Consider the following 26,699-nt stretch of genomic DNA (forward strand, 5'->3'; position numbering starts at 1 on the left):
TTAGGACCCAAGGAGAAATATGGTGATAAAAATGTGATTAGGGCTACATATCTTACATGGCATTAAAAAACACAACTGATTAAAGCATCCTCTCTAACAATGATACAAATATTTAAAAGAATGTCTTAAAAGTCAGACATTTATCACTGGAAATATCACAATTTTAATATGCATTCAGAGTTGTAATGTAGATATGGGTCACTTTTGCTGTCTCTCATCAGGTATCATCCATCTCACCTGTATATACTACAGTCAGTTTTTAAAAGTTCATGTTTCCTTTGTAAGCTGAAGGGCTGGGCACGTATTTCATAAAATACACACCTCCGCTTAAGTAAATGGAAGTGTTTAAGATAACATGTACCAACAGATAAAGAAAAGAAGGAGTAATGGGAAAATAAAACATTAAAACAGACAGAAGCTGGATAAATTCTATTTTTAAATGACTTTAACAACAAATTTGGATTTTTTTATAACAAAAAATTTTAAATGACCCAAATCAAGTACTGAAGAAAAAAAAAAAAATTGTCCTCAAGAAATTTTCCTGGGCCATATAAAATTTCTTTGTTTTTTTTGTGTGTTTGTTTACAGAAACTTGTTACGCTTGATTCATTTGTCCCTTGACTTAAAGGTACTCTTCTAGCATGGGACTGAAACAATTTTACCATTAATAAAAGATGACTAATTTACAAGTAGGTATCTATTACTAACGTGCCTATAGGCACAATGGTAGAGATGCTTATATTTCCCTTAAAGTTATGGGAAAGCCTTGAGATTGTATTTACTCAAAAAAAAAAAAAAAAAAAAAAAAGACTTTCAGCAATTACAATGCATGAAAGTTCAGATCTTGTATAGGTTTTGGATTTTGCTGTTTGCGCATAAAAAGAAAGAGAGCAGGGTGAAATGTTAACTAGGTTCACAATTTTGAGCAAGAGCATATATAAAGGTAACATTAATATACATTTTATTTCAAGAAAGACAGAAGACAAACAGCATAAAGATGCCCAGATGCCCTAAAGATAAATACATTTCAAAGATTCTCATTAAAATGAATCTGTAGTATTTTTCCTGCAAGCAAAATACTTTTCTTTAAATAAAAAAATCTCTGAATTGCAAATGCTTTTGCCTTTTTTTTTTTTTGCAGAAAATCTGCCATGATTATTTTTTTAATGAATAAGGATTTTCCACAAAACAGGCTTGCTCTACATGCTAAATTTTTTAAACAGTTCAGTGACACAATATGCTAACTACATACACAACAGATAATATAGTAAGAAAACACTCAACCTGATGAAAAGTTAAAATCTTAATACACTGAAAATTGACATAACTCATGCCTTTAAAATCAAAAATACAAAAATTAAATGTTTTCCTAAAAAGATTTCCTTATTTTAAGGACTCATTTGAAAATGAAGCTGCATGTAATTTGTACAATTAAGTTGTACAAGTAAACAGGTAATATACATAAAAAATTAACTGACATACTCCTCAATTATCAGTTGTCCACCTTTAATTTCCAATACTGTACTTTCTTAACAAGCATACAAAATATCAAACTTCTCTTTAGAAAAAGTGCCGTTCTTTGACATCCTTTACACAAAAACAGTCTGAGCCTGTGGCATGTTAATGCAGTCGAGAGGCAAAGCATACTAACTTTTACAAATTCTACCTTCCATAAAAAGCCTCCCGAAAAGGAGATTACACACCACTATAAAAATATCCACCTCTTATGGTAGCCGCATTAGAGAACCAAGGCTTAAAGACTATTTTCATATAGCATAGAAAACCACTATGAGAACGTATTAACTGCATTGGTGGCCTGGAGTGTACTGTGCCACAGGATTATGCATAGCTACTGTTAGGTACCAAGACTGTTACACAGAGTTTTAAATTGATTGTAACCAAAAGCATAACAGAGGTACTACCAGCCCATGCAAAATAATAAAAATACTGAGTCACTGTGCTGAATACTTCATTCCTGGAGAAAACCAAAGGCAGCAGTAATCAAATCAAGCCCATCAGGTGACCAAACTCATTCTCCTCAAAGATTGGTGAGCACAGTGAAGTCTGAGGTATACCTTTATCCATTAAATCTGTGTGCCATTGCAAGATATCACCATTTGGAATACATGCCATCACAATGGTTTAAACATCTTTTGAATATTAGTCATTCATATATTCTTATTTACCCAGTCTCTTGATTTCTGAAAAGATTTCACCTACAGGAGAATATTACAGAAACAAATATAAATGCATGTCTTTCTAAATGAAACTTACATGGACTAAAAGTAGAGAATATTTTTAAACAAATATACAATATGCAGGCAGACAAAGCAGGAAAACGGCCATTCAAATGTATAATAAAAAACTAAAAATTTACTATTTCCAGAAAACTAAGAAGCGCCTCAACTAAAAGGAATGCATAATGAAATTCTAATCTAATACAGGTCAAAAATGTAAAAAGGTTATAAACCTTAACAGGAAAAATAAAACAACTTTTACTGGCCATTCCTGTTGAAATGAGAATCTTAAAGTAACAGAAAAGTGGCTACAAACCCACTTAGAGCACCAAACAGAGAGAAAATAAAAGTCCATTTTCATCTCTGTTATTATCATAAAATCCTGTGTGACTACAGGTCAAACTGCTGGTGGCAGAAACAGAATTCTTTATAAACTGCAGATGTCCTGTACATAAAAAAATTTCCTCTGGAGTTGCACTAGTTCTAAAGACTCTTCTGTTTTAGCCTACCTACTGTATGTATTCAATCTGAGATAGAGAATGTCTCTTTCTGTAACCCTTGATTATTATTGGGCACCAAAGATAAGAAAAGCAAGACGGGGTACAAAAATGCAAAATTTCAACAGTAATGGCAATGTTTTTGTCTTAGTCCAAAAGGGTCCTGCATTCTTTCCCCCTTCAGTGATTTGACAAGTCTTTGTATTTAATCTGGGGGCAGCAAATCATGCAAGCGAAATCTGTCTCTGATGTGAGGTCGGACATCTTCATTCTGTGTGGAAAACAGAGAATGTTTTTAAAAGCCACATGATTTTAAAGATACAATCCTCGTAAGATAATGATCAATCTTACTTTGCAGAGAAAATACACTATTTTATTTTACAACTTGTATTGTTTTGTTTTCCAAACATAAAGGCTCCTACATAAAAGAAGCTAGTTTAGAATTAAATTTAGAGTTTAAAAACTTTCATTACAATTTTAATTTGGTAAGAACAAATCAGCCATAAGAGGCCACATAAAAAGATAGGTAAAAAAATGTTAAGCCACTGAATACTTCTACTTTGTACATTAATCTTAAAACTGATCAATGGATAAAGGGAAAAAAAAATACCAGAACAAAGTTTCAGTAGCATAAGCAATTATTCTAGATATGGGCTATAAAAGCATGATGAAAACAATTTTATGCTATTTCTAAAACTGTTTAGTGACTTGCAGGAGAAAGCCCACTAAAATGCTGAAGTAAAAACATTCAAGCTATGAATTTTTAAATACCTACCACTGTTGGCTTAAAAAGTCAGTACACATAAAGCGAAACAATTAAAAGGGAGATTTCTTTCAAGATAGAGAAGAGCTATCAAAAAAACAAGAGAAAAAGATAAATGATATGATATACTTACCAGTTCTACAAGCTTCTCCAGAAATGGAATTAATTTCAGGAGTTCATTGTCATTTTTATCCATAAACCAGCTTTCTATAGGGATTCCATTAGAAAGCTAAAACAATAAATAAGTAATTAAATCATCTTTATTTATAGTTTGGAAAAACCTAAAAAAGAAACAACAAATTTAAGTAAACACTGATCTATAAGTTCCTTGGAAAAGGAATGCAACCACAATTTATGTCTGCCATATTCTTTGACAAATCAAAATGCAAGAGACAGTTGTTAAAGAATAAACTTTTTTTTCAGTGCAATTTCTTCTCGGTGTATACAAAACCAAACAATAAGAAAGTTCCAGTAAAACAAGTTTTGCAAGAACTACTAACATAACTAAAACATTCCTTTATTCATTCAAGAAACAGTTATTACAACAACTCTAGACATTGTGAATGAAGGGTATTGCCAAACTAAGCAGAGAACTCACCAGACTATCATCAGAAAGCATATACTTTTAAATAGGAACCATGTCCCATTCATTTTTTTTTATTCCCAACAATTAACAGGGTAACTTGAAACACAGTAGGAAATTAACAAAGTGGCTCAATGGTATTTCATTGTAGAGGAATCTAAATATAAGAATGTAAACTATATTTGTTTTATAGCAAAGAATCTCTGAGATAATTATTTGTAACATTTAGGCCAAACTTGTGTTTGAGATGGAAGAAATCTACATACATAATTGAAATGATTTTATGTAGGAACCAAGATGAAATTCTAAAAACAGGTATTTCAAAATGCAATCAAATAAAAGTAGTGACCTAAATTGAACACATTTCAATACCACATGCATTTTATCTTTTTAAATTTTTATTACAGACATTTTGAAACATATACAGAAGGGCCAATCTTTTCATCTATACACCTCACTCCACTTTCCACCACCCCCATTCTGCAAATGATTTATTTTGAACGAAATCCCAGACATTATATCACATGAACATATTTGTAATGTAAAATATAACTTGCAAGGTTGAATCATCTCTAGTTGTAGATATATTTCAAAGAAACATTGACAAAGAGTACAAATATATAGGCAACAATGGTCTAAGAAAATATTTCAAAATGTGAAAACAAACAGACTAAAAGAACATGGTTAGGCTATTCATAATCCTCAAACATATTAACGATTAAATTACTGATTAACCAACAGATTAAAATGCTACTGAGTGAAGTACACTTTATAGTTCCTTCTTATTCAGATTTACTACTTAGATTTTTCTTCATTTATGTTGCACTTCATGTAAAAGTAAACTTTCTACAAGTAGTATACTAATTTGGCATTTCTAATGAATACTATAATAGGTCTTTAATTCTAAAAGATGACACTGAACAGAGAAATTCCACCAATGAAAACTTTGTTCTCCCCGAGTTGGCAGCATTTATCCTCACTGTATTTTTTTCTGAGTCTGTTTAGCAACCCTCTTCCTACCTGATATGCAAAGGCTTGTGGTGAGTTATCAATTATTATAGTTTTTGAAAGATCTCTTCCAAGGATATTTAAGTCTTTTATATAGTTTCCTTGTACACAAACACAATGTTCACGGAAAAGCCGGTGCCTAAACATAAAAATAAAAACAAATTAACTAAAAAAAAAAAGAAAAGGAAAAAAAAAGAAAAAATCTCTGAAAACTACAGTACATACTGAAACATACACATACACACACCATAGGTTTACAGGTTAAGACTTATTTTCTCTCACTAAGGAAATTCAAATACAAATGTGGACCTAAGCTTTGGGCTACACTTTTACTATAAAAATTCTTAGCAATTTTTTTAAACCTTACAACCAAGTATTACCACGCCTTAAAGAACTTCAATTTATACCAAAATGTCATTAAATTATAAAGAGGGATTAAAAACTCTGTAAATTGTTTATGTAATTTATTTACCCAGGAAAGCTCAGCTCAGATGCAGCATCTGGTTGTCAGCGAGGTCCTGCCTTTTAACCAATTTCCCAGATGGATGACTGAGGCACAAGGAGGTCAAGTGACTTGCCCAAGGTCACACAGTAAGTCAGTGGTTACCCCCGCATTGGAACCCAGGATCCTCCTGGTTCCCAGTCCTTTGCTCTAACCAGTAGACCACACAGCCCCCCTATCCCTGTACATGCCAGAATAGAAAATATAAGAAGGAATGTTTCTGTGTTGGTATTTTAAAAAATGTTTTTTAATTTCCCTTATAGTTTTTGAAAAAAAGTGCTGAGGCCAAAATATTCCATCACTTCAACTTTTCCCCAGTGCCCTTACTTCTTTTAATATAGTGTGACTGTATACAGATTTGAAAAAGCAGGGACTGAGTAAAATGATGAATTCAGAGTAAAGTGTTATAAATGTAAACTGATGTTTCATCAGTATTTATATACTAAATAGAAAAATGCTATCATTTAAAAGAGCAATTAAAAGCTTTAAAATAGGTAACACTTATATTCTGTAGATTATATAATCTCCCTTTAACAATTGATAGTTAGATATACTGAAATACTCCACTCTATATATTAATAACTGGTAGTTTGGCTTCCTTATATCTTAATCCCATTAAGCAATTTTTCAAGAGCTCTAGGGTATACCTGTATTTTTAATTATAAAAGAAGGGTATTTTCTACCCTCAAAATTTGCCATAGCTCTACCAAAAAACCCAGTTATAACAGTGCCAGTGGTTATGGCAAAGAGGAAGAATTTTATCAGTAGATAATATGTAACATAAGCAATTCTTTTTCTCCTTATTTTAACTATAAGGAATGCTTTTAATTAGTCATCTGCCTTTGGAAGTTTAAATACAGACTCATTTTGAAAAAACAAGATTAGACAAAATAATTGAAGTTCTGTTTTGGCCTAAATAAACTCCCATACTTTATTTCTATAAACATCTAGAGATGAGAAACTTGGGGAGGCAGGTACAGCATGTACATACACATAAGTCACAGCTGATGCCTCTGCTCCAGTAGTAGCAAACTCACTGAGACAGGAGCCAGCTGAATATATATGTGGATACTGTGGTTACTTTCATTAAATTATACTAAAAACCCTATAGTTACTCAGGGATCTGAGTCAACGGCATGTATATTTGCAATTTTAGGGAAAAAAAAACCCACTTTTGTCAGTCATTTAATAGCAGATCCTCCGTGCCAGAAAAATTTATATTTGGACTCACTAGATTCAGAGATCACAGGAATTTCTGGGAGTCTACCTTGTCTCCAAAATGGATAATTCCTTATCCATTATCCATGTTAAATTAAAACAAATTCAATTCACTGTTGAAAAAGTTTTTCAAAATACAAGATAAAACAAATTTAAATCCCAAATGTATAGATTTCATAAAAATGGTTTAAAAGAAGGGCATTAATTTATGATATTAAAATAACATAACTTTGTCTTCTAGTAAATTAAAGTTCCAAGAGGGAAGAGCTTTGTGTTGCTCACCACTGCTCCCTAGAATACTGAAGGTGCTGAATAGAAATCTTCAGAAAAAATAAATCATCAAAGCAAAATGATTTGCATACTTTTATTAAAGTTAGGTGAAAAGGGAATAAATTGCAGTATACTCTTGTGTACAGAAAATACCATTTCTTATTTGTGTGTCTGCAGCTTGCTTATATAGACAGTACAATGGAAACTAACTCCAAGGAACATATTTTGATAGTTTGGATAAAAATAAAAAGATATCACAGTTCTATTTAGAAGGAAAAACCCTCCTAAATGTGGACATTAGGAAAAGCTTTTCAGTGTAGCTGTAATCATTCAATAATAAAGTTACTTTATCAGCAGGAATTAAGTTTAGGATATTCCACAAAGATAAGATGGGGGAAAATATTTAAGAAAATTAATAGCAGCTATTAAAGCTTTTATGAGCCTTTTCGGGCATCTCTCTCAGCTCTGATCAAAACCTCAAAGATTCTTTCTTACATCTTGGGAGGATTCAGCAAGATTGCTGCAGTGTTTAACATCTCATTTCAATTGACAGGAATTAATGAAACTAGCTTAGAAACTTAAAATCATCCAAGGCACTCCCACTTAACCAGGGACACACTGCATCAGCTGGCTCAGGGCACACGCAAGGAATTGAGTCCAGATCAGGATAATCTGAGAGACAGACCAATTTTAATTTCTAATTACTATTCAGTTACCATTTACTTTCCATGGACGATAAATTTGCTCTTGAAAAAAGTAAGAGTTCCATATGATCCTTTCTGTTAAAATTAACTTTATTTCTCTATAGCCATTAAAAAAGTGATGTGACATGCATTATCTCAGAAACCTAAGGGGGTGAAAACATGCACACAATGAAAAATTCCACACACCCCCAATCCCAAAAGAAATGATGGATACAGATGTCAGACTGAATACATATATTTGATTTTTGCATCCTTTAAAGAACGTCTGTCTGGAATTATGTCATTAGGAACTCTTCAAAGAGTTTGGGGGATTTACAAAAATGCATTTATTTTCACTATTCGGCACAACAAATCTCTGTGTATGTAGCCAACTTAAAATGGCTATTAAAATTAAATAGAATCATACTAATTTCATAGATCAGTGTGACAGACATTTCTAATATTTAATTAAATTTACCTGACCAGTTGCTTTTTAGGGTCTAGTATGTTCAGTAACTTGTCTGCATACACCTTCTTAGAAGCAGTAAAAAGAATGATCTACAAATTCAGGGGAAAATAAATAATCATTATACATGATCTAAATATGGGTACTATATTGAATAAAATACAAATACTTATGTAATTAGCTTAAGCTTTTACCTCATACATTTGAGACATTCGTTCCAGGAATTCCCTGAAGAATGGTCTTAATCTCACATAAACCTGAAGAAATACAAAGATAGGTTTCAACAAATTAACATAAAAATAGAAACCACTCATTTATAAGATATGCTGGGCTCTAACTTTGGATATACAATTAAGAATTCATAATTTTAAAGTAACAGAAAAGTTTACTAAATGATCATTCAAATGAAATATATTTTACATGTAAGGTATCACTTAAAACAATCTTTTGACAGGGTAATAATAATTACTGATCATTTTAATAGTTAAATAACAAAATATAATACAATCACACTTCATTGGAGAATAATTTTAATAAACATTTAAACTAAAAATGGAAGGTTTGCCTCTGAGATTTTGATCCACCAATCAGCTCCATCTTCCAGCCAGGTAGCATCCATCCAATTATTAGGCAGGCTGTGTGTCCATCTCTAGCTGACCTGTCTCAATGACCTTCCTCAATAATTACTCAGAATTTCCTCTCAACAATCACTGGCTAAAAATACCTTTACTTTAAATTACCATTAAAGTAAATCATGTCCAAGGAGGAAACGTCTGGTTTGGTGGGTTTAAATAACTGGAATTTTTCAGAAATCAATCTCTCTGTTACTGCATCTACTAATTCAGATGCGGCATCTAAATTAGCGTTATTCAGCCACTTGAGACTAAAACTACATCAAACACACCAATTCTCAAAACCTACTGGTTAATATCAGAAAAGACTACAGTGCCCAAAGAGCTGCCTTATATACTTTATTTCTGATTTCTGTAACTGTTTTCTTGCCAACATTTAACATAGCTCTTGTAATATACTCCAAATTCATAAGGCACAGAAATATAAGCCACAAGCAACCATTAAAACTGATTTAAAGAGATTTTGATTCCTTTGAAATGTATTCAATTTTTGACATTATTTTATAAAAATAAAGTTCTGAACTCCACTCAAAGGTGATTATTAACTTCAGATACTGTAAACAACAAATGTTGATGGGACCATACAGTATATAGGACATTGGACTAGTCACTTGATCCACATTAAAAAAAGAAAAAAAGAAAAAGGCGTGGTGGAATCAAATTCTTATCTAGGCTTCCTGGAGTTTAATTCTGACATCTGTAACACAGTCACACAAGAATGCCCTTGTGTCAAAAATCCAGTTCTGGGAATGTTTTAGGGCAAAACAGGAAAAGTATGCAAGGCTACTAGAAGGTAGGGCCTATGTTTTACCAATCTTTGTAATTTCCAGAATCCAAAAAAGGAATAAGAATGCCAAATATATCATAGATATCTGATAAAAATCTATTGAGTGTATGAAACAGAATTGCCTAAAGTTAGGTGTACTCTAAAAAATTCATTTTGTTCTTCTCAATCCAAAAAATCTAGTGGAGGATACGAAAGTATCCTACTGAACAGAAACACCAAACTCCCATTTTACAAATAGAGAGGAAAGCTACATGGTTACAAAGTACAACTATTGAATTTCCCTAAGAATTGACCACTCACAGAAGATAAATTTCCAATTATTGTTATGCTAACAATATTGCACTGTCACCATCCCCAGGCTGGAATGATGGTTTTACTTGTTTTTAATCCTATTAGTCAGGCAGCCTATCTTAACTTCTTTTGATTAATGAAAAACAAAAGTAAGCCACATACTCCTCCTCCCAGCAAATAAAAATAATCACACCCTGAATATCTGGTCATCATCATTTAGTATGAGATATTAAAAAATAAAACTACAGTTTATTGTGACCTTAACTTTTCTTACTTTACTGGGCAATGACAAGAAGTATGGACATAAAGAATTTAATTGTAGCACTGCTTAAATTAAATTATGGCACAGGAAATAAAAATAATGTGGAAGAACAATGAAAAAGGAAAGGTATTCATTACATATTGAATGAATAAATCAGACTATTAGACTTCAACCCCATTTTTCTGTTTCAAAAAAGTCTGGGTAAGCATATGCACAGAAAAACAGTTGGATATAGATACACTTAACATGAACAATAAATCTTTTCTTGACACTGTTTTAGTTATTCCTCCAAGTAATCTTAACATTTTTATCCTGGAACATTTTATATAGTCTGTGGCCTTGGTTGAAAATCACAAAACTTTATTTCCTTGGTAAGCAAAATGATAGATTTTAAATATATTAATATTTTACCACCAAAACATTTTTTTTAAACAGATTTGTGATGATTTAGAAAAACCCATCAATTCTGCCAATACTTTTTCTCAATTACCTCATCTCAAGAAGATTCATCACTTACTTACATTTAATAATCAAAAAAAAAAAAAGATCTTTGCACATGTATAAATGTTTTCAATATCCCTGCAAACTATAATAAGCTGGGTCTCTAATTTGTGATTTGCTTTCTTTGAACACTAGCACATTTCCATTGTAGAGGAATAGTTTTCAGGTTTTAAAAACTTATTTAAATTAAACAATATTTATCATGCATCTTCATAATAAATGGAACACTGTTCAAAGGTGACATTTTCTAACTTCTTAAAACAGTGATTTCCAGGTTAGGTCAAAACTATAACTTCATTATGCATTCTACTACTTTATTCACTTCTTTTGGGATGGCACTGAAGGTAGAGAAATGTACTGCTGGAGTGTTTCCTTACCATGAGAAGAGAATAACTGTTGCCTATAAAAGTTCTCATCCTCAGAACAGATTCACCAATTGATTTAGGAAAAGGAACAGGAAGTTCTTTCAGAATTGAAAGACAGGAAGAGACTGAGGTGGTTAGTGAAAAAAATAGAATGTAGAAAAGCACAAATTAACAGTGAGCAAGGATAGGATCAGGGTTGGTGATATTCTTCAAAGGCAAAATCTGAGAAAGAGAAGTAGAGACAGTGATATATGACCAGCAGGGTCTAAGTTATTTGGATACATTAAAGGTAGGTGAGAGCACAAATACATAGAAGTTGAGAAGCACTAAGTATTGTCCAGTGGGAATAAATTAAGAACACCTGGAAGTTAAGTATAACATGACGGGTTAATTTTTGAGACTACAGTTACGTCACAGAGATACACAAATATATAGATGCATTTATAGACATGCCTCCAAATGCTTCAAAATCTATTCTGCAGACCCCCTTTACTCCATTTTCCCTCTCCCAACTTTACTCACACAAAGATTCCTATTGTGAGATGCCTTAGTTCCTATTGTCTACATCTTCTTAATCCACACTTTTATTTACTTAGTATTTCACCAACCTATCCTTTTTCAAACTTGCAACTCTTCAAAACTATGTAGTTTCCCAAATGTAAGATTAGGCCAAAAGCTTCAATTCAGCCTGGAATATATATATGTTCCTCCAAATTATTCTATCTATGGTACAGATTAATCTTCTCTCAATAAAACAAATAGATTTTGAAGAAACAATTATTCTTAAATAATTATTTACATACCTTAAATAAGACTAACTACTACTTGAAGTTAGGGATTCATGAATATGCTCATTATGCAAAATTTTTTAAATAATAAAATCTACTGGAATAATATTTCCAAAATAGTGATAATGGAACTAATCTTGTGTAATCTGCTGTGGGGTGAGATTTTACACAGATTTAAGTTTTATATAGAAAGGCAGTGGATATATAATAGACACAACAGTTATATTAACAACACTTGATACAAATAATTCCTGACAGTCTGCACTTTCTTTAAGACAAATGAAGATTTTCTATAATTGCCTATAGTCCTAATATACCATAAATGATTAACAGAACTAGATTTAATAAGAGTAGTCATTAAAATAGCAATAAGTTGATTATAAATGTTGTGATAAAGTCTGTCTAAATTCAAATTCATGTCTAATTATACAATCTTAAATTAAATGAGTTAATTTTTGACTATTAGTTTACTGAATCTTAATTTAATATCACTGATAACTTTAACAGCATGACAGAACAAAACAAAACAGAACTAAACAAAACCCACCAAAGATAGGCAGTTTCAATTTGTGGACAAATGACTAAGAAAAAAATTCTTACATATGAATTTTTTTATGGAAAATATTTCTAAAATGCTTTTTAAGCTCAAACAGTATGGTCCTAACATATTCTAAGACAAGCATCTTTAATACTTTTCCCATGATATCCTTTGAACTTATTTCTACATTGCTCTAGGTAAAAAAAGGTAATCTCAGTAGGGCTCATCCACTTAAGAGTATGGCATGTGCTTTTTAAACAAAAAGATGGTGAGTGCCATTTCTTATTTAATTAGCAGTAAGAATTAAGAAAAAACTAACAATACTGGGGAATGGAAGAATGAGATGCTACAATTATCTGAAAAATCTTACCACAGTTGTGCAAGTGGCTCTGCCAAGCATTTAACACTTCTGTATACTAGTTTCCTCATGTATATAATGGGGATAAAAATAGTACCTACACTTCATAGGGTTGTTGTGAGGATTAAGTAAGTTAAAACATATAAAAGCATCTAGAACAGTGCCTAGCATACTGAAAGTGCCAATTATTATTACCCAGCACATTTAGAAGTAATCAGTCAAAAGGAGAATGTGTGGACTGAGTATGATTCCAAGGGTAGAATTCGGCAACCTCAACTCCAAAGAGAAAGCCTTAGGGCTACAGTCTATACCTTTGGAAGAGGGAAAGTAATAATGAACTGTGTCAAGTGATAGCCTATTTAAATTAGTTAACATTTTCTTAGCATAGATACCAGAGCATAAGACAAAACCCAAACCTTCTCCTTGGAAAGAGGGTTGCTCAGGTAGGAGGCCCTATGGAGGCCTGAACTTCATAACCCAATGGGTGATTTTACAGTCATCCTTTGCTTCACACAGTTCCAATAAGAGGTAGATGGCAGCTGGGGGTAGTATTTGTAGGTGGATGAATCTGGGGATGAACAGGTAAATACTAAAACATCAGAACCAATAAAAGTAAAAACAAAGTAAAACAAACAAAAACCCCCAAACTAAAAACTTCTATAAAATGTTACCCTGTATTAAAGAGAAATGACTTTGAAAAGTTTTTTTAAAGAGTCTAAGAGGGATAAATTGAAGCTTAATGTATTCATGTAGATGTATTAAAAGTTAGCAATGAAACATACTTTTCATCAAGTAAAACTTGGCCATTGTAGTAAAACAAAAATGTTGCCTTTAAAAACAAATTCTAAACTTCAAAGTGAATGAAGATACTTCAATAATTTAATAATATGCTTAATTATCAACTGTAAGCTCTCCTAAATTTGTAGATCATCTTCAGCTGTCAAACAAGAACTTTCCATGTATATTTTTAAATGTACTCCTAATTTTAAAAGATAAATTTTAGACAAAGAATTCCTCATGAAATACATTCTTAGCTTTTAAAAGCAGGTAACTACAAGTTTCACCTTTAACTTAAAAACTAATAATGAATAATTATGATGAGCAAATTGACTATACTTACTAATAATGACCATACTAATAAGGATGGGAAAGTCACTTAAAAATTACTCTAATGTAATCTTTTAAATATTTACGTACAATTAATTAACTATAGAAATACTGTTCCCTACCAGCCAAAGTATTACTTCTTTCCTCAATACTTAGCATTTAATCCCTCCCCCAACATTATATTTAAGGCACAAACATCCATACTACTTTTGTACAACAAAATTATGCCTTCTGAAAGTCAACAACAAAATGCCTCTTGGTTAGTATCAGTGTAAGTTGGAACTTGAAAGAAAGAAAAACTTGATTAGGTATTTACTACAAAACTCTTCATCTAAATGATTGCTTTTTTCTTCATGAAGCAGAAAAAAATGCTGACTTTCCTAGGAGACTGTAGAGAAGATACAGAAAGCCAATGACTCTCTACTTCTCTTAAGTATAAAATGTATGAGATGCTTATAAAAATTATTCTAAGCTATTTAGGATTCTCAGGAAGAAAACAAACTATGATAAAACGCAGAGCGTTTTGCTAACCATGGTCTCCCACCCACCTTAACCCCCCTTCCCCCCCCACCCCCACAACTTCTCCCACAAAAGCAACCTCTACTAATAAAACAAAGCATCCTTTATCAGGTAGCTCCCTACAGGATCCTCTCTCTCCTTGAGTGCTTACCACAATCTGATTTCTGGACAGCTGACCCAAAGTTTGATGATTTTACTGATCTTCAGAAGGCCACTGACTGGCTAAAGTCTTATTGGTGAACAGAGTAAAAAAATCAGATGCCCCTGCCATACTTTACAGAATGAGGAGTTGCACAACACAGTTACGTTTGGCTGCACTGTGGTGAAACACATGAGGCATCTTCTTTTTCTCTTCAATCAGCCAAGTTTGGGCTGAGTAGCTCTATTACATCTTCAAAAAACTGAGCTCCAGTTCTTGATGGAGACAGAGGAAGGTCATTGAGGAGGTGGTTCAGCTCAAGAGCTAAGTGAAAAATCTGTCTTTTGATTCAGTCCTGCTTGAGGATAGAAGTCATCTTCTGGATGGAAGAGGGAGTGAGATGACCTAGAGTCTTGAATTGGTGGATCTGCAGGAACAGAAACTAAATACAGTGGAGACCTCTTAACTGAGTAACACTATGAGATGGATTTCCTGACAATGTGTCAATATAAGCTAAGTATAAAGATTAAAACATGTGCTTTGGAAGCAATCATGCACTTGTTTTTCCAGGTATCAAATGCATTTGTACCATTCTAGAATAAATATGTTTCCCAGTGACTAATTATAAAACAATTTATGGGGAAAAAAATACCAATTTAAGGCAAAAAAAAAAAGGACCCACTCAAACAAAAACCTATGTGCTTTTCTTTTGCAAGTGCCATGCCTTCACTTAAAAATATTATGTCTATTCCATATAGTGTACATAGTAATAAGTATCAAATTTTAATCTGAGATGGATTTTTTGAGGTCTTTTATCCCCCCAAGAAATGGAATTCAAATGCACTCCAAGTACTTAATTTAGGCTTGGATAATCTATCTGCTTGTCAATTCTAGGACTTGAATTAACCAAGTTTGTTCCTACTTATCAATCAAAAGAATATTTTATATCATGAAGTTGGGCAATCTTTAAATGTGAGTAATGGCTGCCATAAATTCCCCTCAAACTTTGATCTGAAAAAACTAAAGAAGCCCACAACCTTATGGGTCTAATTTTCTCTACATATGAATAAGAATTTTGACTAACAAGATTACTTACTTCCTCTTAGAATCTGAATGTGTAAGTTTACTGTATATACTCTCATAATTATTAGACCAGGGGTCAGCAAACTGTGTATGGCCTGCGGGGTAAATCCAGTCTGTCACTTATTTTTCTAAGTAAAGTTTAGCTATGCTTATTCATTTATATACAGTCTATGGCTATTTTCATGCCACAATGGCAGAGTTAAGTAGTTGTGACAGAGATCATATGGCCTGCAAAACCTACAAGACTTACTGTCTGGCCCTTTACAGAAAAAGTTAAACCAACCCCTGATATAGACAATTATTAAAACATATGACAATTTATACTTTAACTTCTTTTGAAATGAAAAGAGAAGTAACACATAGAATCAAAGTTACATATATGTAAACCACAACAAACTTACCATAAAAAGAAACAAAGTAAAATAAGTTTCAAGAGAACACTTTTTATGGCTTTTTTGAGTCAGATGAAGAATTTGATCCTATCTTAACATTACTATTTTTAGTTTCTGACATATTCAAGAGTATATACAGTATTTTAGAGGTTTCTGTCTTTAAGTGGGCCACATTATATTGTAGTGTTTAAATATTTAAGTTACATCTTACCTAATAATGTGGTTTCTCCAAAATCTCTTAGATCATCTCAGACCCTTGTGTATATTTCTTCTTTGCCAGTAGATGGAGACAACACCACTGAAAGTTTAAAAGACATCATTCCCTGTTTAAAGGGAGCTTGCTGGTCCGAAAACTGGGGGGAACCCTAACCCAAAGATTTCTTCGAAGTTATTTTTTAAAAAAGCAGCCAAAATGGCTATTCCAAAACCAGAAATCCAAGGCAATGTACCCAATATTGACTATGGACAGCCTCAAAAATTTACCAAAGGGGAACTAAACTGCCTATAATGTAGTAACTAAAGCATAATATTAAAATGCAATCATCTCTATAGCTTATAGTTTCAAACTTTCTGCTCAATGCTCCTGATTCAGGCTAGATGATTTATTTTTCAATTTCAGGAAGTATAACTCATAATATAGAAGAAAAAAAGTCCTCCAAATTCCAGAGGTAGATGCAGTACAAATATGGTTTTATACATATTAGTCATCTGCACTGCTAGAAGCCTTTTGTTTGAAACAAGACAACCACCCAGATCCACATGAAATAATATGAATTTTGTAAAGAAGAGAGTTAAAACAGAAAAGGAGGAAGGAGGAAGGAAAAATTCAATTTTATGACCATACTGAAAAGAAATATTCATGAAGGAGAAGATTCATCCACTTTCCAAGTTTCTTATTTCACTATTAATTACATAAAGAGACCAAACACCATCTGGAAGAAATAAGATTCAAATCTTGAAGACTGAGAAGTCAACTCATAAGTATTATTTACCTATATTTTTCAAATAATAGTTTTTCTCTCCAAAATCAAAGCACTAACACCACTGTTTTTGAGTGCGAATTTAAAAAAAAAAAAACAAGGTCATCAAATTAAAGAGAGAACTAAGATTTTGCCATATTATTTATATTTGCCACAAAACTCCTTTCCTTGAAATGTACTAAACAAGAACCTATTTAGCAGCTTTGTAATTCTCTAATGGAGAAAATATTTTATTATGAAAAAAGTTTACCTTAAACCAAATAATATCCAGTTAAAAAGAAATACAAACATATTTTGCTCTCACTGTGATTATCTATCAAGACTAAAATTAGTTTACACTTAATAAAAGGGAAATGAATATAGTATTCAGGTACTACCATACCTACAATACTTTTCTAGGTTAAACTAGAACTGACAATAACTGTTAAAATAAGTCCTCTTGTGACTCATTACAAGATAAAGTACATAAGAACCACAAACTTCTATTTAGCACTGAAATTTTAATTCCTGTGAGATAATAACTATCATCTGCCAGGAAAACCATAACCACATTTCAACTGCCTATTAAGAGTACATGAACAACTATAAAAACCTTTTCATGATTCACATGTAAATGCTTGGTGGCTTTATTTAGTTAATCCTTGGGTTGGTGTCCTCTTGACAAACAACGAACTTTTTGACCTTTCCTCATTTCATCAACAACTGGTATGTATGAAGGGAAAGCTAATTAAATCACATAACCACAAACACAGAAAGGCACTTTGAAGTTTTCAAAGTGTATTCACTTAACTCAAATCTTTTGACAGGAAAATCTTAAACATAAAGCAAGAACTATGGCCAAATCATATAATCCACAGAACAATGTTAATGCTATTAGTATTTTGCACTGTTACCTGTCCATCAACACAGATGAGGAAGAAAAGCTTATATATAAATCCTTTAAGTAAAGCAATAACTAGAAGAGTACCCTGGAATTCTGATTAATATAAAGTAGATCTATCAAACTACAATCTAAAGACCATGTTTCTACTGGAAGAAAAAAAAGTGACCAACAAGGAATGAGTTTTCTTTATATTAATTGGATTTTTTTTAAAAAAGCACCAGATGTTAACCTGGCAAGTTTCTCTCAGAAATCTGTATCAGTGTTCCTGCCTCCACCTGCTGGCAAATAGATTTTGAAACTAGCAGAGATCACTGGATTTAAAAAGTAGCATTTTTTGTAACAATTTTTTTTTAATGTACTTATTTAGCATGATGCTACTCTGTTAATCAATCATTACAATATTGATAAAATCCATTGGGTGCTATACAGGAAAACATGTTCAACTTCATGAAAAAAAATTACAAAGATTTCTTTTTTCAGAATGTGTCTAACAAGTCAAAAATCAAGTTTAAAATTTTTTTTAAAATTACCTGATAAATGACATCTTGGAAAAGGACTGGAAAAGTAAGTGCTGCATCTTCTAGCTCATTGAGACTACAGTGCACTAATGTTTCATCCTTAAAATAAAAAGCACATAAATGAATGAACCAAGATATTAAAAGTAATTTCAAATATTTCAAATGATAATTTTATGTATTCATGATCACCAGAAACATTTACTAAAGCATCCATTCATATGTGGAAGTTTACATTTATAATCCGTTATTGCACATTATAACAATTTGGGATAGAATTATCTAAGTCACTGGTTCTCAATGGCCTGCGCCAGAGCTTCAACATCCTCTGGGAACCAGTTAGAAAAGAAAATTCTCCAGTTCCACTGCTGATGATTCAGAAACTCCATGGGGGTGGGAGGCAGGGGTGGAGTGAAGCTATCCATGTTTTAATAAGTCCTTTAGATGGTTCTGATGCATGCTCAACTTTGAGAACAACTGCTCAAAGCTGCAGTTGCCAACTTTCCATTACGAAAACCACAAGCATACTTCTTTGTTTACAATGAGTAAATGCAAGTTTAGTTCTAATAATTTATATATATATTCTATTCATATAACTCCTTATCCTCAAACCTTTTATAAAGAATCTTATTTTAGGAAACAGATGTTTTATTATCCCATGAATACATTTCATAGACATATAAATAATGTTAAATTAAATTAGCAGTCAGTGAGGACTTATCTTTGATTACCACATCCAGTTTTCTCATTAAGAGGATAAGAAAGGTAAGGATTATTCAATGTAATCTAATAAATATGTATTTCTTAAATCCTGAATGATTAAAAAGAGAGCTTTCATTTGTACAGACAGCTAGTTAACTTTATATTATTTAAAAAATAAAGTTGCTAATACCTAGCCCCCAAATTTTTCATGAGTTTAAGATCAATTAAAATTAAACACAAATGTTCATACCTTGTGAATCCACATCTTACTAGTGCTTCTTTTAAACTAAAGTTAAATTCAATGGAGGCGAAGAGCAAAATATACTCTAGATATGCCTCATTTTCTTTTAATAGTGGACTACACATTTCATGGTATTCTCTTAGCATCTTAAGAAAGGTATTTTCTTTCATAACTAATCCTACTACATGATCTACAGCATTTCTAAATTCTGATCATTCTTCTTTACCTTCTTCTGTAAAATTATTCATTTATGCTCAGCCAATTCTTATTTTTCCTTCTCTGTTTATCTTCACATTTGATTCAAAACAGTATCACCCAACTTGCTTTTATAACCACATCAACTCCTAACATCAACATCTGGCAAAATCTTTTTCAGCTACTCCAGGAACTTGTACATCAAATATGAACTCATATTAAATTACTATTTTTTTCTTTCTCTTTCTACTTATCCTCTAATAAAATATCTTAAAGATAATTAGGACTTCTGGATACCTCTCACATTTGTTTAGCTAGGCAATGGCTAAGGTGCTGAATTCTCAAAACATGAATGACTAAGGATGCTAATTACACATTTATGAGAATGTGTTTCTTCAAGCGTAATTTTCTATGAAAACTAAACCACAATCTCTAATTAAAAGGTACCAGCAGCATGCTAAATAATGAAATATTTTAATATTATATGATGGATACATTTATTTTTGCTAATATCAAGAAACTAGAAAGATGGTAGATGTGGGGACCATATATTAAATTTGATTAACAAAAGATATGAGATATTTAGTTTTCAAAGCTCTTCTGTTATCCTAAAATAGAAAGTTTTAAATCACACCAGGAGCATATTAAAGGTTTTATTAGTCAGCATTAAAAGATCATGCTTTTAAGACTCTATTAATAAAGTTTACTGGTATTAGGTAATACATACAAAAAAGGAAAAAAAGAATAGAAGTATAGTCTTGCGTAATGTTAATTCATTCGGATCCAGATTATACGTGGCCCTTCAGGGAAACATGATCCTGACAGAGAAGGGGAAATCTAATACCTAGGCATGATTCTGTAAGAATTTCCTGAGAGATAAAAAAGCAAACAAGCCACAAGGGTCTCAGAATTATGGGGGAAAGAACTAATCTAAATTAAAAACTAAAGTCTAATTTATTCTGAAAGGGTACAAAGGGTACCTGACACCAACCAAACTGGTGACCCTCAAATTACAGTATGTTTAATATAAAAAATTCAGAGCACTTGTAACATTTATAGTACATGTTTATAACCATTCATTTTTATTCTTTTAGGTATTTTTGGACTACTTTGTAGAAAAAGAATTGATTTTCTTTTCCTCTACAGATTATATACTTACCAGATCTAAAACTAGGGAGAATTCTGGTGTGCTTCTTGTTTTCAATGGAAGAGCAGGTTTCCTATTTAGTTGTTCTTCTGTCAGTGGTGGAACATGCTTGATGAAGTAATAGCTATAAATCAAATTTAAAAAAAATTCAAAATTCTTACTTTTTATAAATATGAAATATATCACTAAACTCAGTAAATCAAACTTACAAACCATGTGGTTAAAAGGGGAAACAGACAAATAAATATCTCAGTAATTCAGTCAAAGTGTGTTAATATCTACGGTGACATGCTCTCTATAACATACCATTTAGCCTTCACTCCACACAGCTGAAGGAATAAAGGGGTTGGGGGGGGGGGCGGGTAAGGAAAGGAGAAAAAGACAACTCACGGGTCAAATACTTCCCAGTCTTCTTCATAGGTGGCCTCTGCATGGGCTGATGAATAACCACTATCTGGAGTTACTGGTGCTAATTGATATTTAATAGAGTGAAAAACAAAATATTAGATTTATTCACTTAATGCTTTCACGAAATATACATTTTTACTGCCTCTATATAAGATCTTCTTAAAACCCTGTGTATTTTAGGTTAAAGATAGAAATAATTTGTAAATAGTGTTTTAAAGCAAATTTATTAAAATAAAGATCTCACTCCAGATCCAAAGGAGATAATTACCACCAGAGACAAAATGACGAGCTAAATAATGGTTAGTAGAATTAAAATCTCTATCAGCTAAGAGAAAATTACTAGTTACTACAAAAATATACTCTACAAAAATTCAACTTCTAACTGGATGGTGTTTATGTGTAGCAACTGTAAAAAATTCATGGTGCTCTTGCAGTGTTAAGACCTTGCTAAGTGCCTTGTGCATACAGTCAATAAATGTAAGCTGGCTAACAGTAGACCCACAGGTAGTTTTTACCTGGGATCCATGAACCCCTTGAAGCTTACGGAAAAATGTTGTATGTACATTTTATGAGGATTTAAGAAATGCTTCTATACAGCAAAAGTTGCTTTTGAAGACCTATCATTTTACTTCTGATTTACAACTTAAAAATAATCAAGAAGCAAGTCTATATTCCATGCTACATACATAGCCCATTCTATGTTTGAGCTAAGATTGTATTAATTGACAGAGCCTAAGGAATTACATTAGGAATCTCCCAAGATAATAAGTTGCAGTAGATGACAAAGATAACATGCAAGCTAAACAAGTAATGACTTAGAGTTAAAAGTTTAAGGTGGAACCCAATAACGATTACTGTAATTTTTCTATAGAAATAGAATGTTGATAATTGTCTTTAGGACAAAAACTAACCTTTTATGCTATTATCATTTCTAATACCTTCTGAGGCAGAACCAGTAGAGTGTGTACGTTCAATAAATGACACAAGAAGTAAAGCAGAATTTTTGCTTATCTGTGACTCAACTTTATGCCAATAATGGTTCATTAGCACAAGGGGATAATGGAAAAACATATTTTCCAAACATTTTACTTTGCAAATTCCTATTAACCTCAGAAAAAGGGAAGGGAAAAAGGAACTAACATTTACTGAGTGCCTAGATGATAAACATTTTTATCTCATCTCATTTAGCCTTCATAACACTATATTAGTATTACCATTTTAAAGCTAAGAAAACTGAGTTTCAGCTTAAATAAATTGTCCAAAGCCATACAATTAAATAAATGGTAACACTGTTTCAATCCCTGGCTTATACGAAGCCAAAGTTAATGCTTTTTTGTACTACCCCAATCAATACAGGGCACTAATTTACCACATATTCTCCAGTTTCCCATCTCACATTTAAATCATAAGCTCACCAGCCTCCTCCTTGTTCTCTTTGTTCTCAAAGTCAAGGAAAAGTAATGTCTGTCACTCATAATCATCCTTTTAAGGTCAGAATAAATGTTATCACCATAGGTCTTCCCACAGTCCTCCCAATCAGAGTAACTGCAATGTGCCACTACATCATTTTATTCATTTATTTGTAATAGTGCTCACCACACTGTATAGTAATTATTCTATATACTTGGCTCTTCAATTAGATTATAAACTCCTTTGAGTTCAAGGATCATATATTATTTATCTTTATCAAAAGTGCCCAACGAAAATAATAGGTGCTCAATAAATGTTAGAGGAATATATGAATTTATGAGGCAAGTGGAGTTAATCTTACTTTCTCCTCTAGAAACCACTAAGTTGTAGAAATCCTTTCTCCAGCTTCACAGTTTTCAGAGGAGAAAAAAAAAGGCAGGGGGGGGGAAGCCTGTATAGCACTACAAAAATACAGAACAAATATCATCAAATAGAAAGCCAAGGGCCTGGACTAAACACTGGGCAAAACAATCAACAGAAAATGGTAGGTCAATTGTACATTAAACTGTAAATCTTATGCAAGCAAGAATACACTGTTATCAAAAGTACCACACTAATGCAAGTTGTTAATAATCGGGTGGGGTGGTATATGGGAACTCTGTACTTTATGCATGATTTTTCTGTAAACCTACAACTTCTCTAACTTAAAAAAAAAAAAAGAATGAGTTGTTTATAATCCTTGATGATTTGGCTGTTAGATTCAGTATTATCCTTAAATTTTGGGGTTGCTATAGATATTCTGCTTTTATCTGACAAATTTATGTTGTAGCTTTTCTTTTCACTTTGCTATTACTGGGTTACACAGTACAAACATTTCATAATACATCCATTTTTTATTTAAATGTCTTGTGCTGTGTGCCAGTTTGAATGTATTGTGTCCTCCCAAACGCCATTATCTTTGATGTAATCTTGTGTGGGCAGACCTATCAGTGTTAATTAGATTGTAATTCTTTGAGTGTTTCCTGGAATGTGCCCCACCCAACTGTGGGTGATAACTCTGATGAGATAATTTCCATGGAGGTGTGGCCCTACCCATTCAGGGTGGGCCTTGATCAGTGGAGTCATATAAATGGGCTGACAAACAGAAGGAACTCAGTGCAGCTGCAGTTGTGAGTGACGTTTTGAACAGGAGCTACAGCCAAGAGGGACACTTGGAAGAAAGCACAGGAGCTGCAGATGAGAGACATTTTGAAGATGGCCACTGAAAGGAGACTCTTGCTCCGGAGAGGCTAAGAGAGGACAAATACCCCAAGTGCAACTAAGAGTGACATTTTTGAGGAACTGCAGCCTAGAGAGGAATGTCCTGGGAGAAAGCCATTTTGAAACCAGAACTTTGGAGCAGACGCCAGCCACGTGCCTTCCCAGCTAACAGAGGTTTTCCAGACACCACTGGCCATCCTCCAGTGAGGAACTGCAGCCTAGACAGGAAGAAAGCCATTTTGAAACCAGAACTTTGGAGCAGACGCCAGCCACGTGCCTTCCCAGCTAACAGAGGTTTTCCAGACACCACTGGCCATCCTCCAGTGAAGGTACCAGATTGCTGATGTGTTACCTCGGACACTTTATGGCCTTAAGACTGTGTAACCAAATAAACTCCCTTTTATAAAAGCCAATCCATCTCAGTGTTTTGCATTCCGGCAACATTAGCAAACTAGAACATGCTGTTTCAATAATTTTTTAAAGTTTCCCTTCTATATTTTAGAAGTATATTATTCTACTTCCTTATTTCAAACTATATTTCTTCATATGTATTTATGGACTCTCTTAAATACCTGACACTAAAAGGAATTAAAAACAAACAAACAAAAAAATATCTAAGATAAAATCTCTGCCCCAGAAGGAGAATATGACCATTCTCAATTTTATTTCTGCTTTTAATAATGTTCTAAAATCCAAGGAAAATAGTTTCATCTTTCAGCCTTCTACGTCTGTCTACCACAACCCTTAGAGACAGGAAATGCCTGATATCCTGCATTTCCACATATCCATGACAACCAGCCCAAGGACCTAGGAATTTACATTAGGTCTTTGTAAGGATCCAGAGGTAGGCAGCAAGTTTGGGGTATAGGGAGAGATCCAGGAACAGAAACTACTTTTTTTGGTGTGTGTATGTCTGTGTGTGATCTATGCATACAGCAAATCTGACAGTGTGAAAACGCCTCTAGGAAGGACTTCAGACCTACCTCAAGCTAGGTACATGTTCATAAACATGAGCATATATTTTGCTAGTTGCATTAAATTTCCCCAAGCAATAAGACGGTAGAAATAACTAAACTGTAAAAGACTAATACTGAGTCAAAAATGATCTTTCAAAAAAAATTCAATTTCAAAATGAAAGTTTTAGATTTTTTGGGAAAGAGTTTTTTTTATTCTTACTTCAAGGAAGAAAGACTAATGCATTTAAACTGCCTATTTAAGACAAATATGAATATATCTTTTTAAAAAACTATTCATGAAGATTCATAAGAAAAAGAAGAGTCTTCACCTGTAAGGGATGGGATATCACGATTAACTGTTTCTTCTGCTTCTTCTAAACCATTATTTATTGATGGCTTCACTTGCACTGCTTGATTTGAGTAAGATGCTCCATTAGTTGATGTAGTAGTACTGGTAGTGATCTCATCCACCTGTTCCATATCAAGTTGTTTTACTATCTCTTCAGCTTCCACAGCCTGTCCTGGGGAATCTGATCCTGATGTTCCTAAAATCATGATTCAGTATACTCACAATTATCATTTTAAAAACTCATAAATATTTACATAAACTAAATTCAATAATTTATTTAGTCAGACTGATAATTCATACAGGAGTAAAGCTGAAGATACATTTTTTAGTAAGTCTTTTCCAGATATTTCAAACAATTAGAAGTAAAGACTAGTAAGGCTACAGTAATACATGTAAACAAAGTTTTTCTTAAGAGCTTAAATATTTTAGAAACACCCATTTATACTCAAACATGAACCACAATTTAGAACTCCTTTTCATTAAAGCAAATCTCTCTCCATGAAGTGATAATAGTCTAATTTATTAAGTAACTACCATGTGCTAGGCATTTAACATATATTCATTATTCCCAAACAGCCCCAGATCCTTCTAGTTCAAATACTGAGCATCCTAGCCATTGTAGGCAGCTGTAATTTTTCAACCAGGGGTAGTTATCCAAGAGTGTTCTAATTGCTCCCCTAACCAAAAGAACCTTTTTATTAAAAGGCACAAGAACAATTTCTCAACAAGATTCCATCTCAATAACATAGAAGTTTGTTTTCTTGTTATACTCAGCCACGACTCGGCTGCTGCCCTTGTACCCAATTCTCCCATTATGGAATGATCCCAATTCTTTCTATTGCTTTCTGGAATCCTCCAAATGTCATTTTAAACAACAAAAATAAGAACAACAAAAATCAACCTCCAACTCAAGAAAAAGATACCATTTTCAATAGCAACTAAAAAAATCAAGTACCTAGGAATAAATTTAACCAAAGATGTAAAAGACCTATACAAAGAAAACTACATAACTCTACTAAAAGAAATAGAAGGGGACCTTAAAAGATGGAAAAATATTCCATGTTCATGGATAGGAAGGCTAAATGTCATTAAGATGTCAATTCTACCCAAACTCATCTACAGATTCAATGCAATCCCAATCAAAATTCCAACAACCTACTTTGCAGACTTGGAAAAGCTAGTTATCAAATTTATTTGGAAAGGGAAGATGCCTCGAATTGCTAAAGACACTCTAAAAAAGAAAAACGAAGTGGGAGGACTTACACTCCCTGACTTTGAAGCTTATTATAAAGCCACAGTTGCCAAAACAGCATGGTACTGGCACAAAGATAGACATATAGATCAATGGAATCGAATTGAGAATTCAGAGATAGACCCTCAGATCTATGGCCGACTGATCTTTGATAAGGCCCCCAAAGTCACCGAACTGAGCCATAATGGTCTTTTCAACAAATGGGGCTGGGAGAGTTGGATATCCATATCCAAAAGAATGAAAGAGGACCCCTACCTCACCCCCTACACAAAAATTAACTCAAAATGGACCAAAGATCTCAATATAAAAGAAAGTACCATAAAACTCCTAGAAGATAATGTAGGAAAACATCTTCAAGACCTTGTATTAGGAGGCCACTTCCTAGACTTTACACCCAAAGCACAAGCAACAA

At 32.8% G+C, this 26,699-nt stretch overlaps 1 protein-coding gene across 3 annotated transcripts in view; it reads right to left on the reverse strand.

Annotated features, from left to right (window-relative positions):
• Positions 1–1,112: 1,112 nt before the first annotated feature.
• Positions 1,113–26,699, reverse strand: part of CTDSPL2 (CTD small phosphatase like 2) — a 125,801-nt gene continuing 100,214 nt past the window's right edge. For 2 of the 3 annotated variants that reach the window (XM_037834101.1, XM_037834103.1), the window contains 9 exons: positions 25,016–25,231; positions 21,043–21,121; positions 20,665–20,776; positions 18,383–18,469; positions 8,422–8,484; positions 8,240–8,319; positions 5,101–5,227; positions 3,631–3,726; positions 1,113–3,005 (listed from right to left, as the gene is read on the reverse strand). In XM_037834101.1, the coding sequence (XP_037690029.1) occupies positions 2,940–3,005; positions 3,631–3,726; positions 5,101–5,227; positions 8,240–8,319; positions 8,422–8,484; positions 18,383–18,469; positions 20,665–20,776; positions 21,043–21,121; positions 25,016–25,231 (926 nt within the window). In that variant the 3' untranslated portion in view covers positions 1,113–2,939. Of the gene's footprint in view, positions 3,006–3,630; positions 3,727–5,100; positions 5,255–8,239; positions 8,320–8,421; positions 8,485–18,382; positions 18,470–20,664; positions 20,777–21,042; positions 21,122–25,015; positions 25,232–26,699 lie in introns of those variants that run through there. The other variant, XM_037834102.1, reaches the window with a different exon arrangement.

This window comes from Choloepus didactylus, chromosome 4, assembly GCF_015220235.1.
Source record: "Choloepus didactylus isolate mChoDid1 chromosome 4, mChoDid1.pri, whole genome shotgun sequence".
NCBI classification, from domain to species: Eukaryota; Metazoa; Chordata; class Mammalia; order Pilosa; family Megalonychidae; genus Choloepus; species Choloepus didactylus.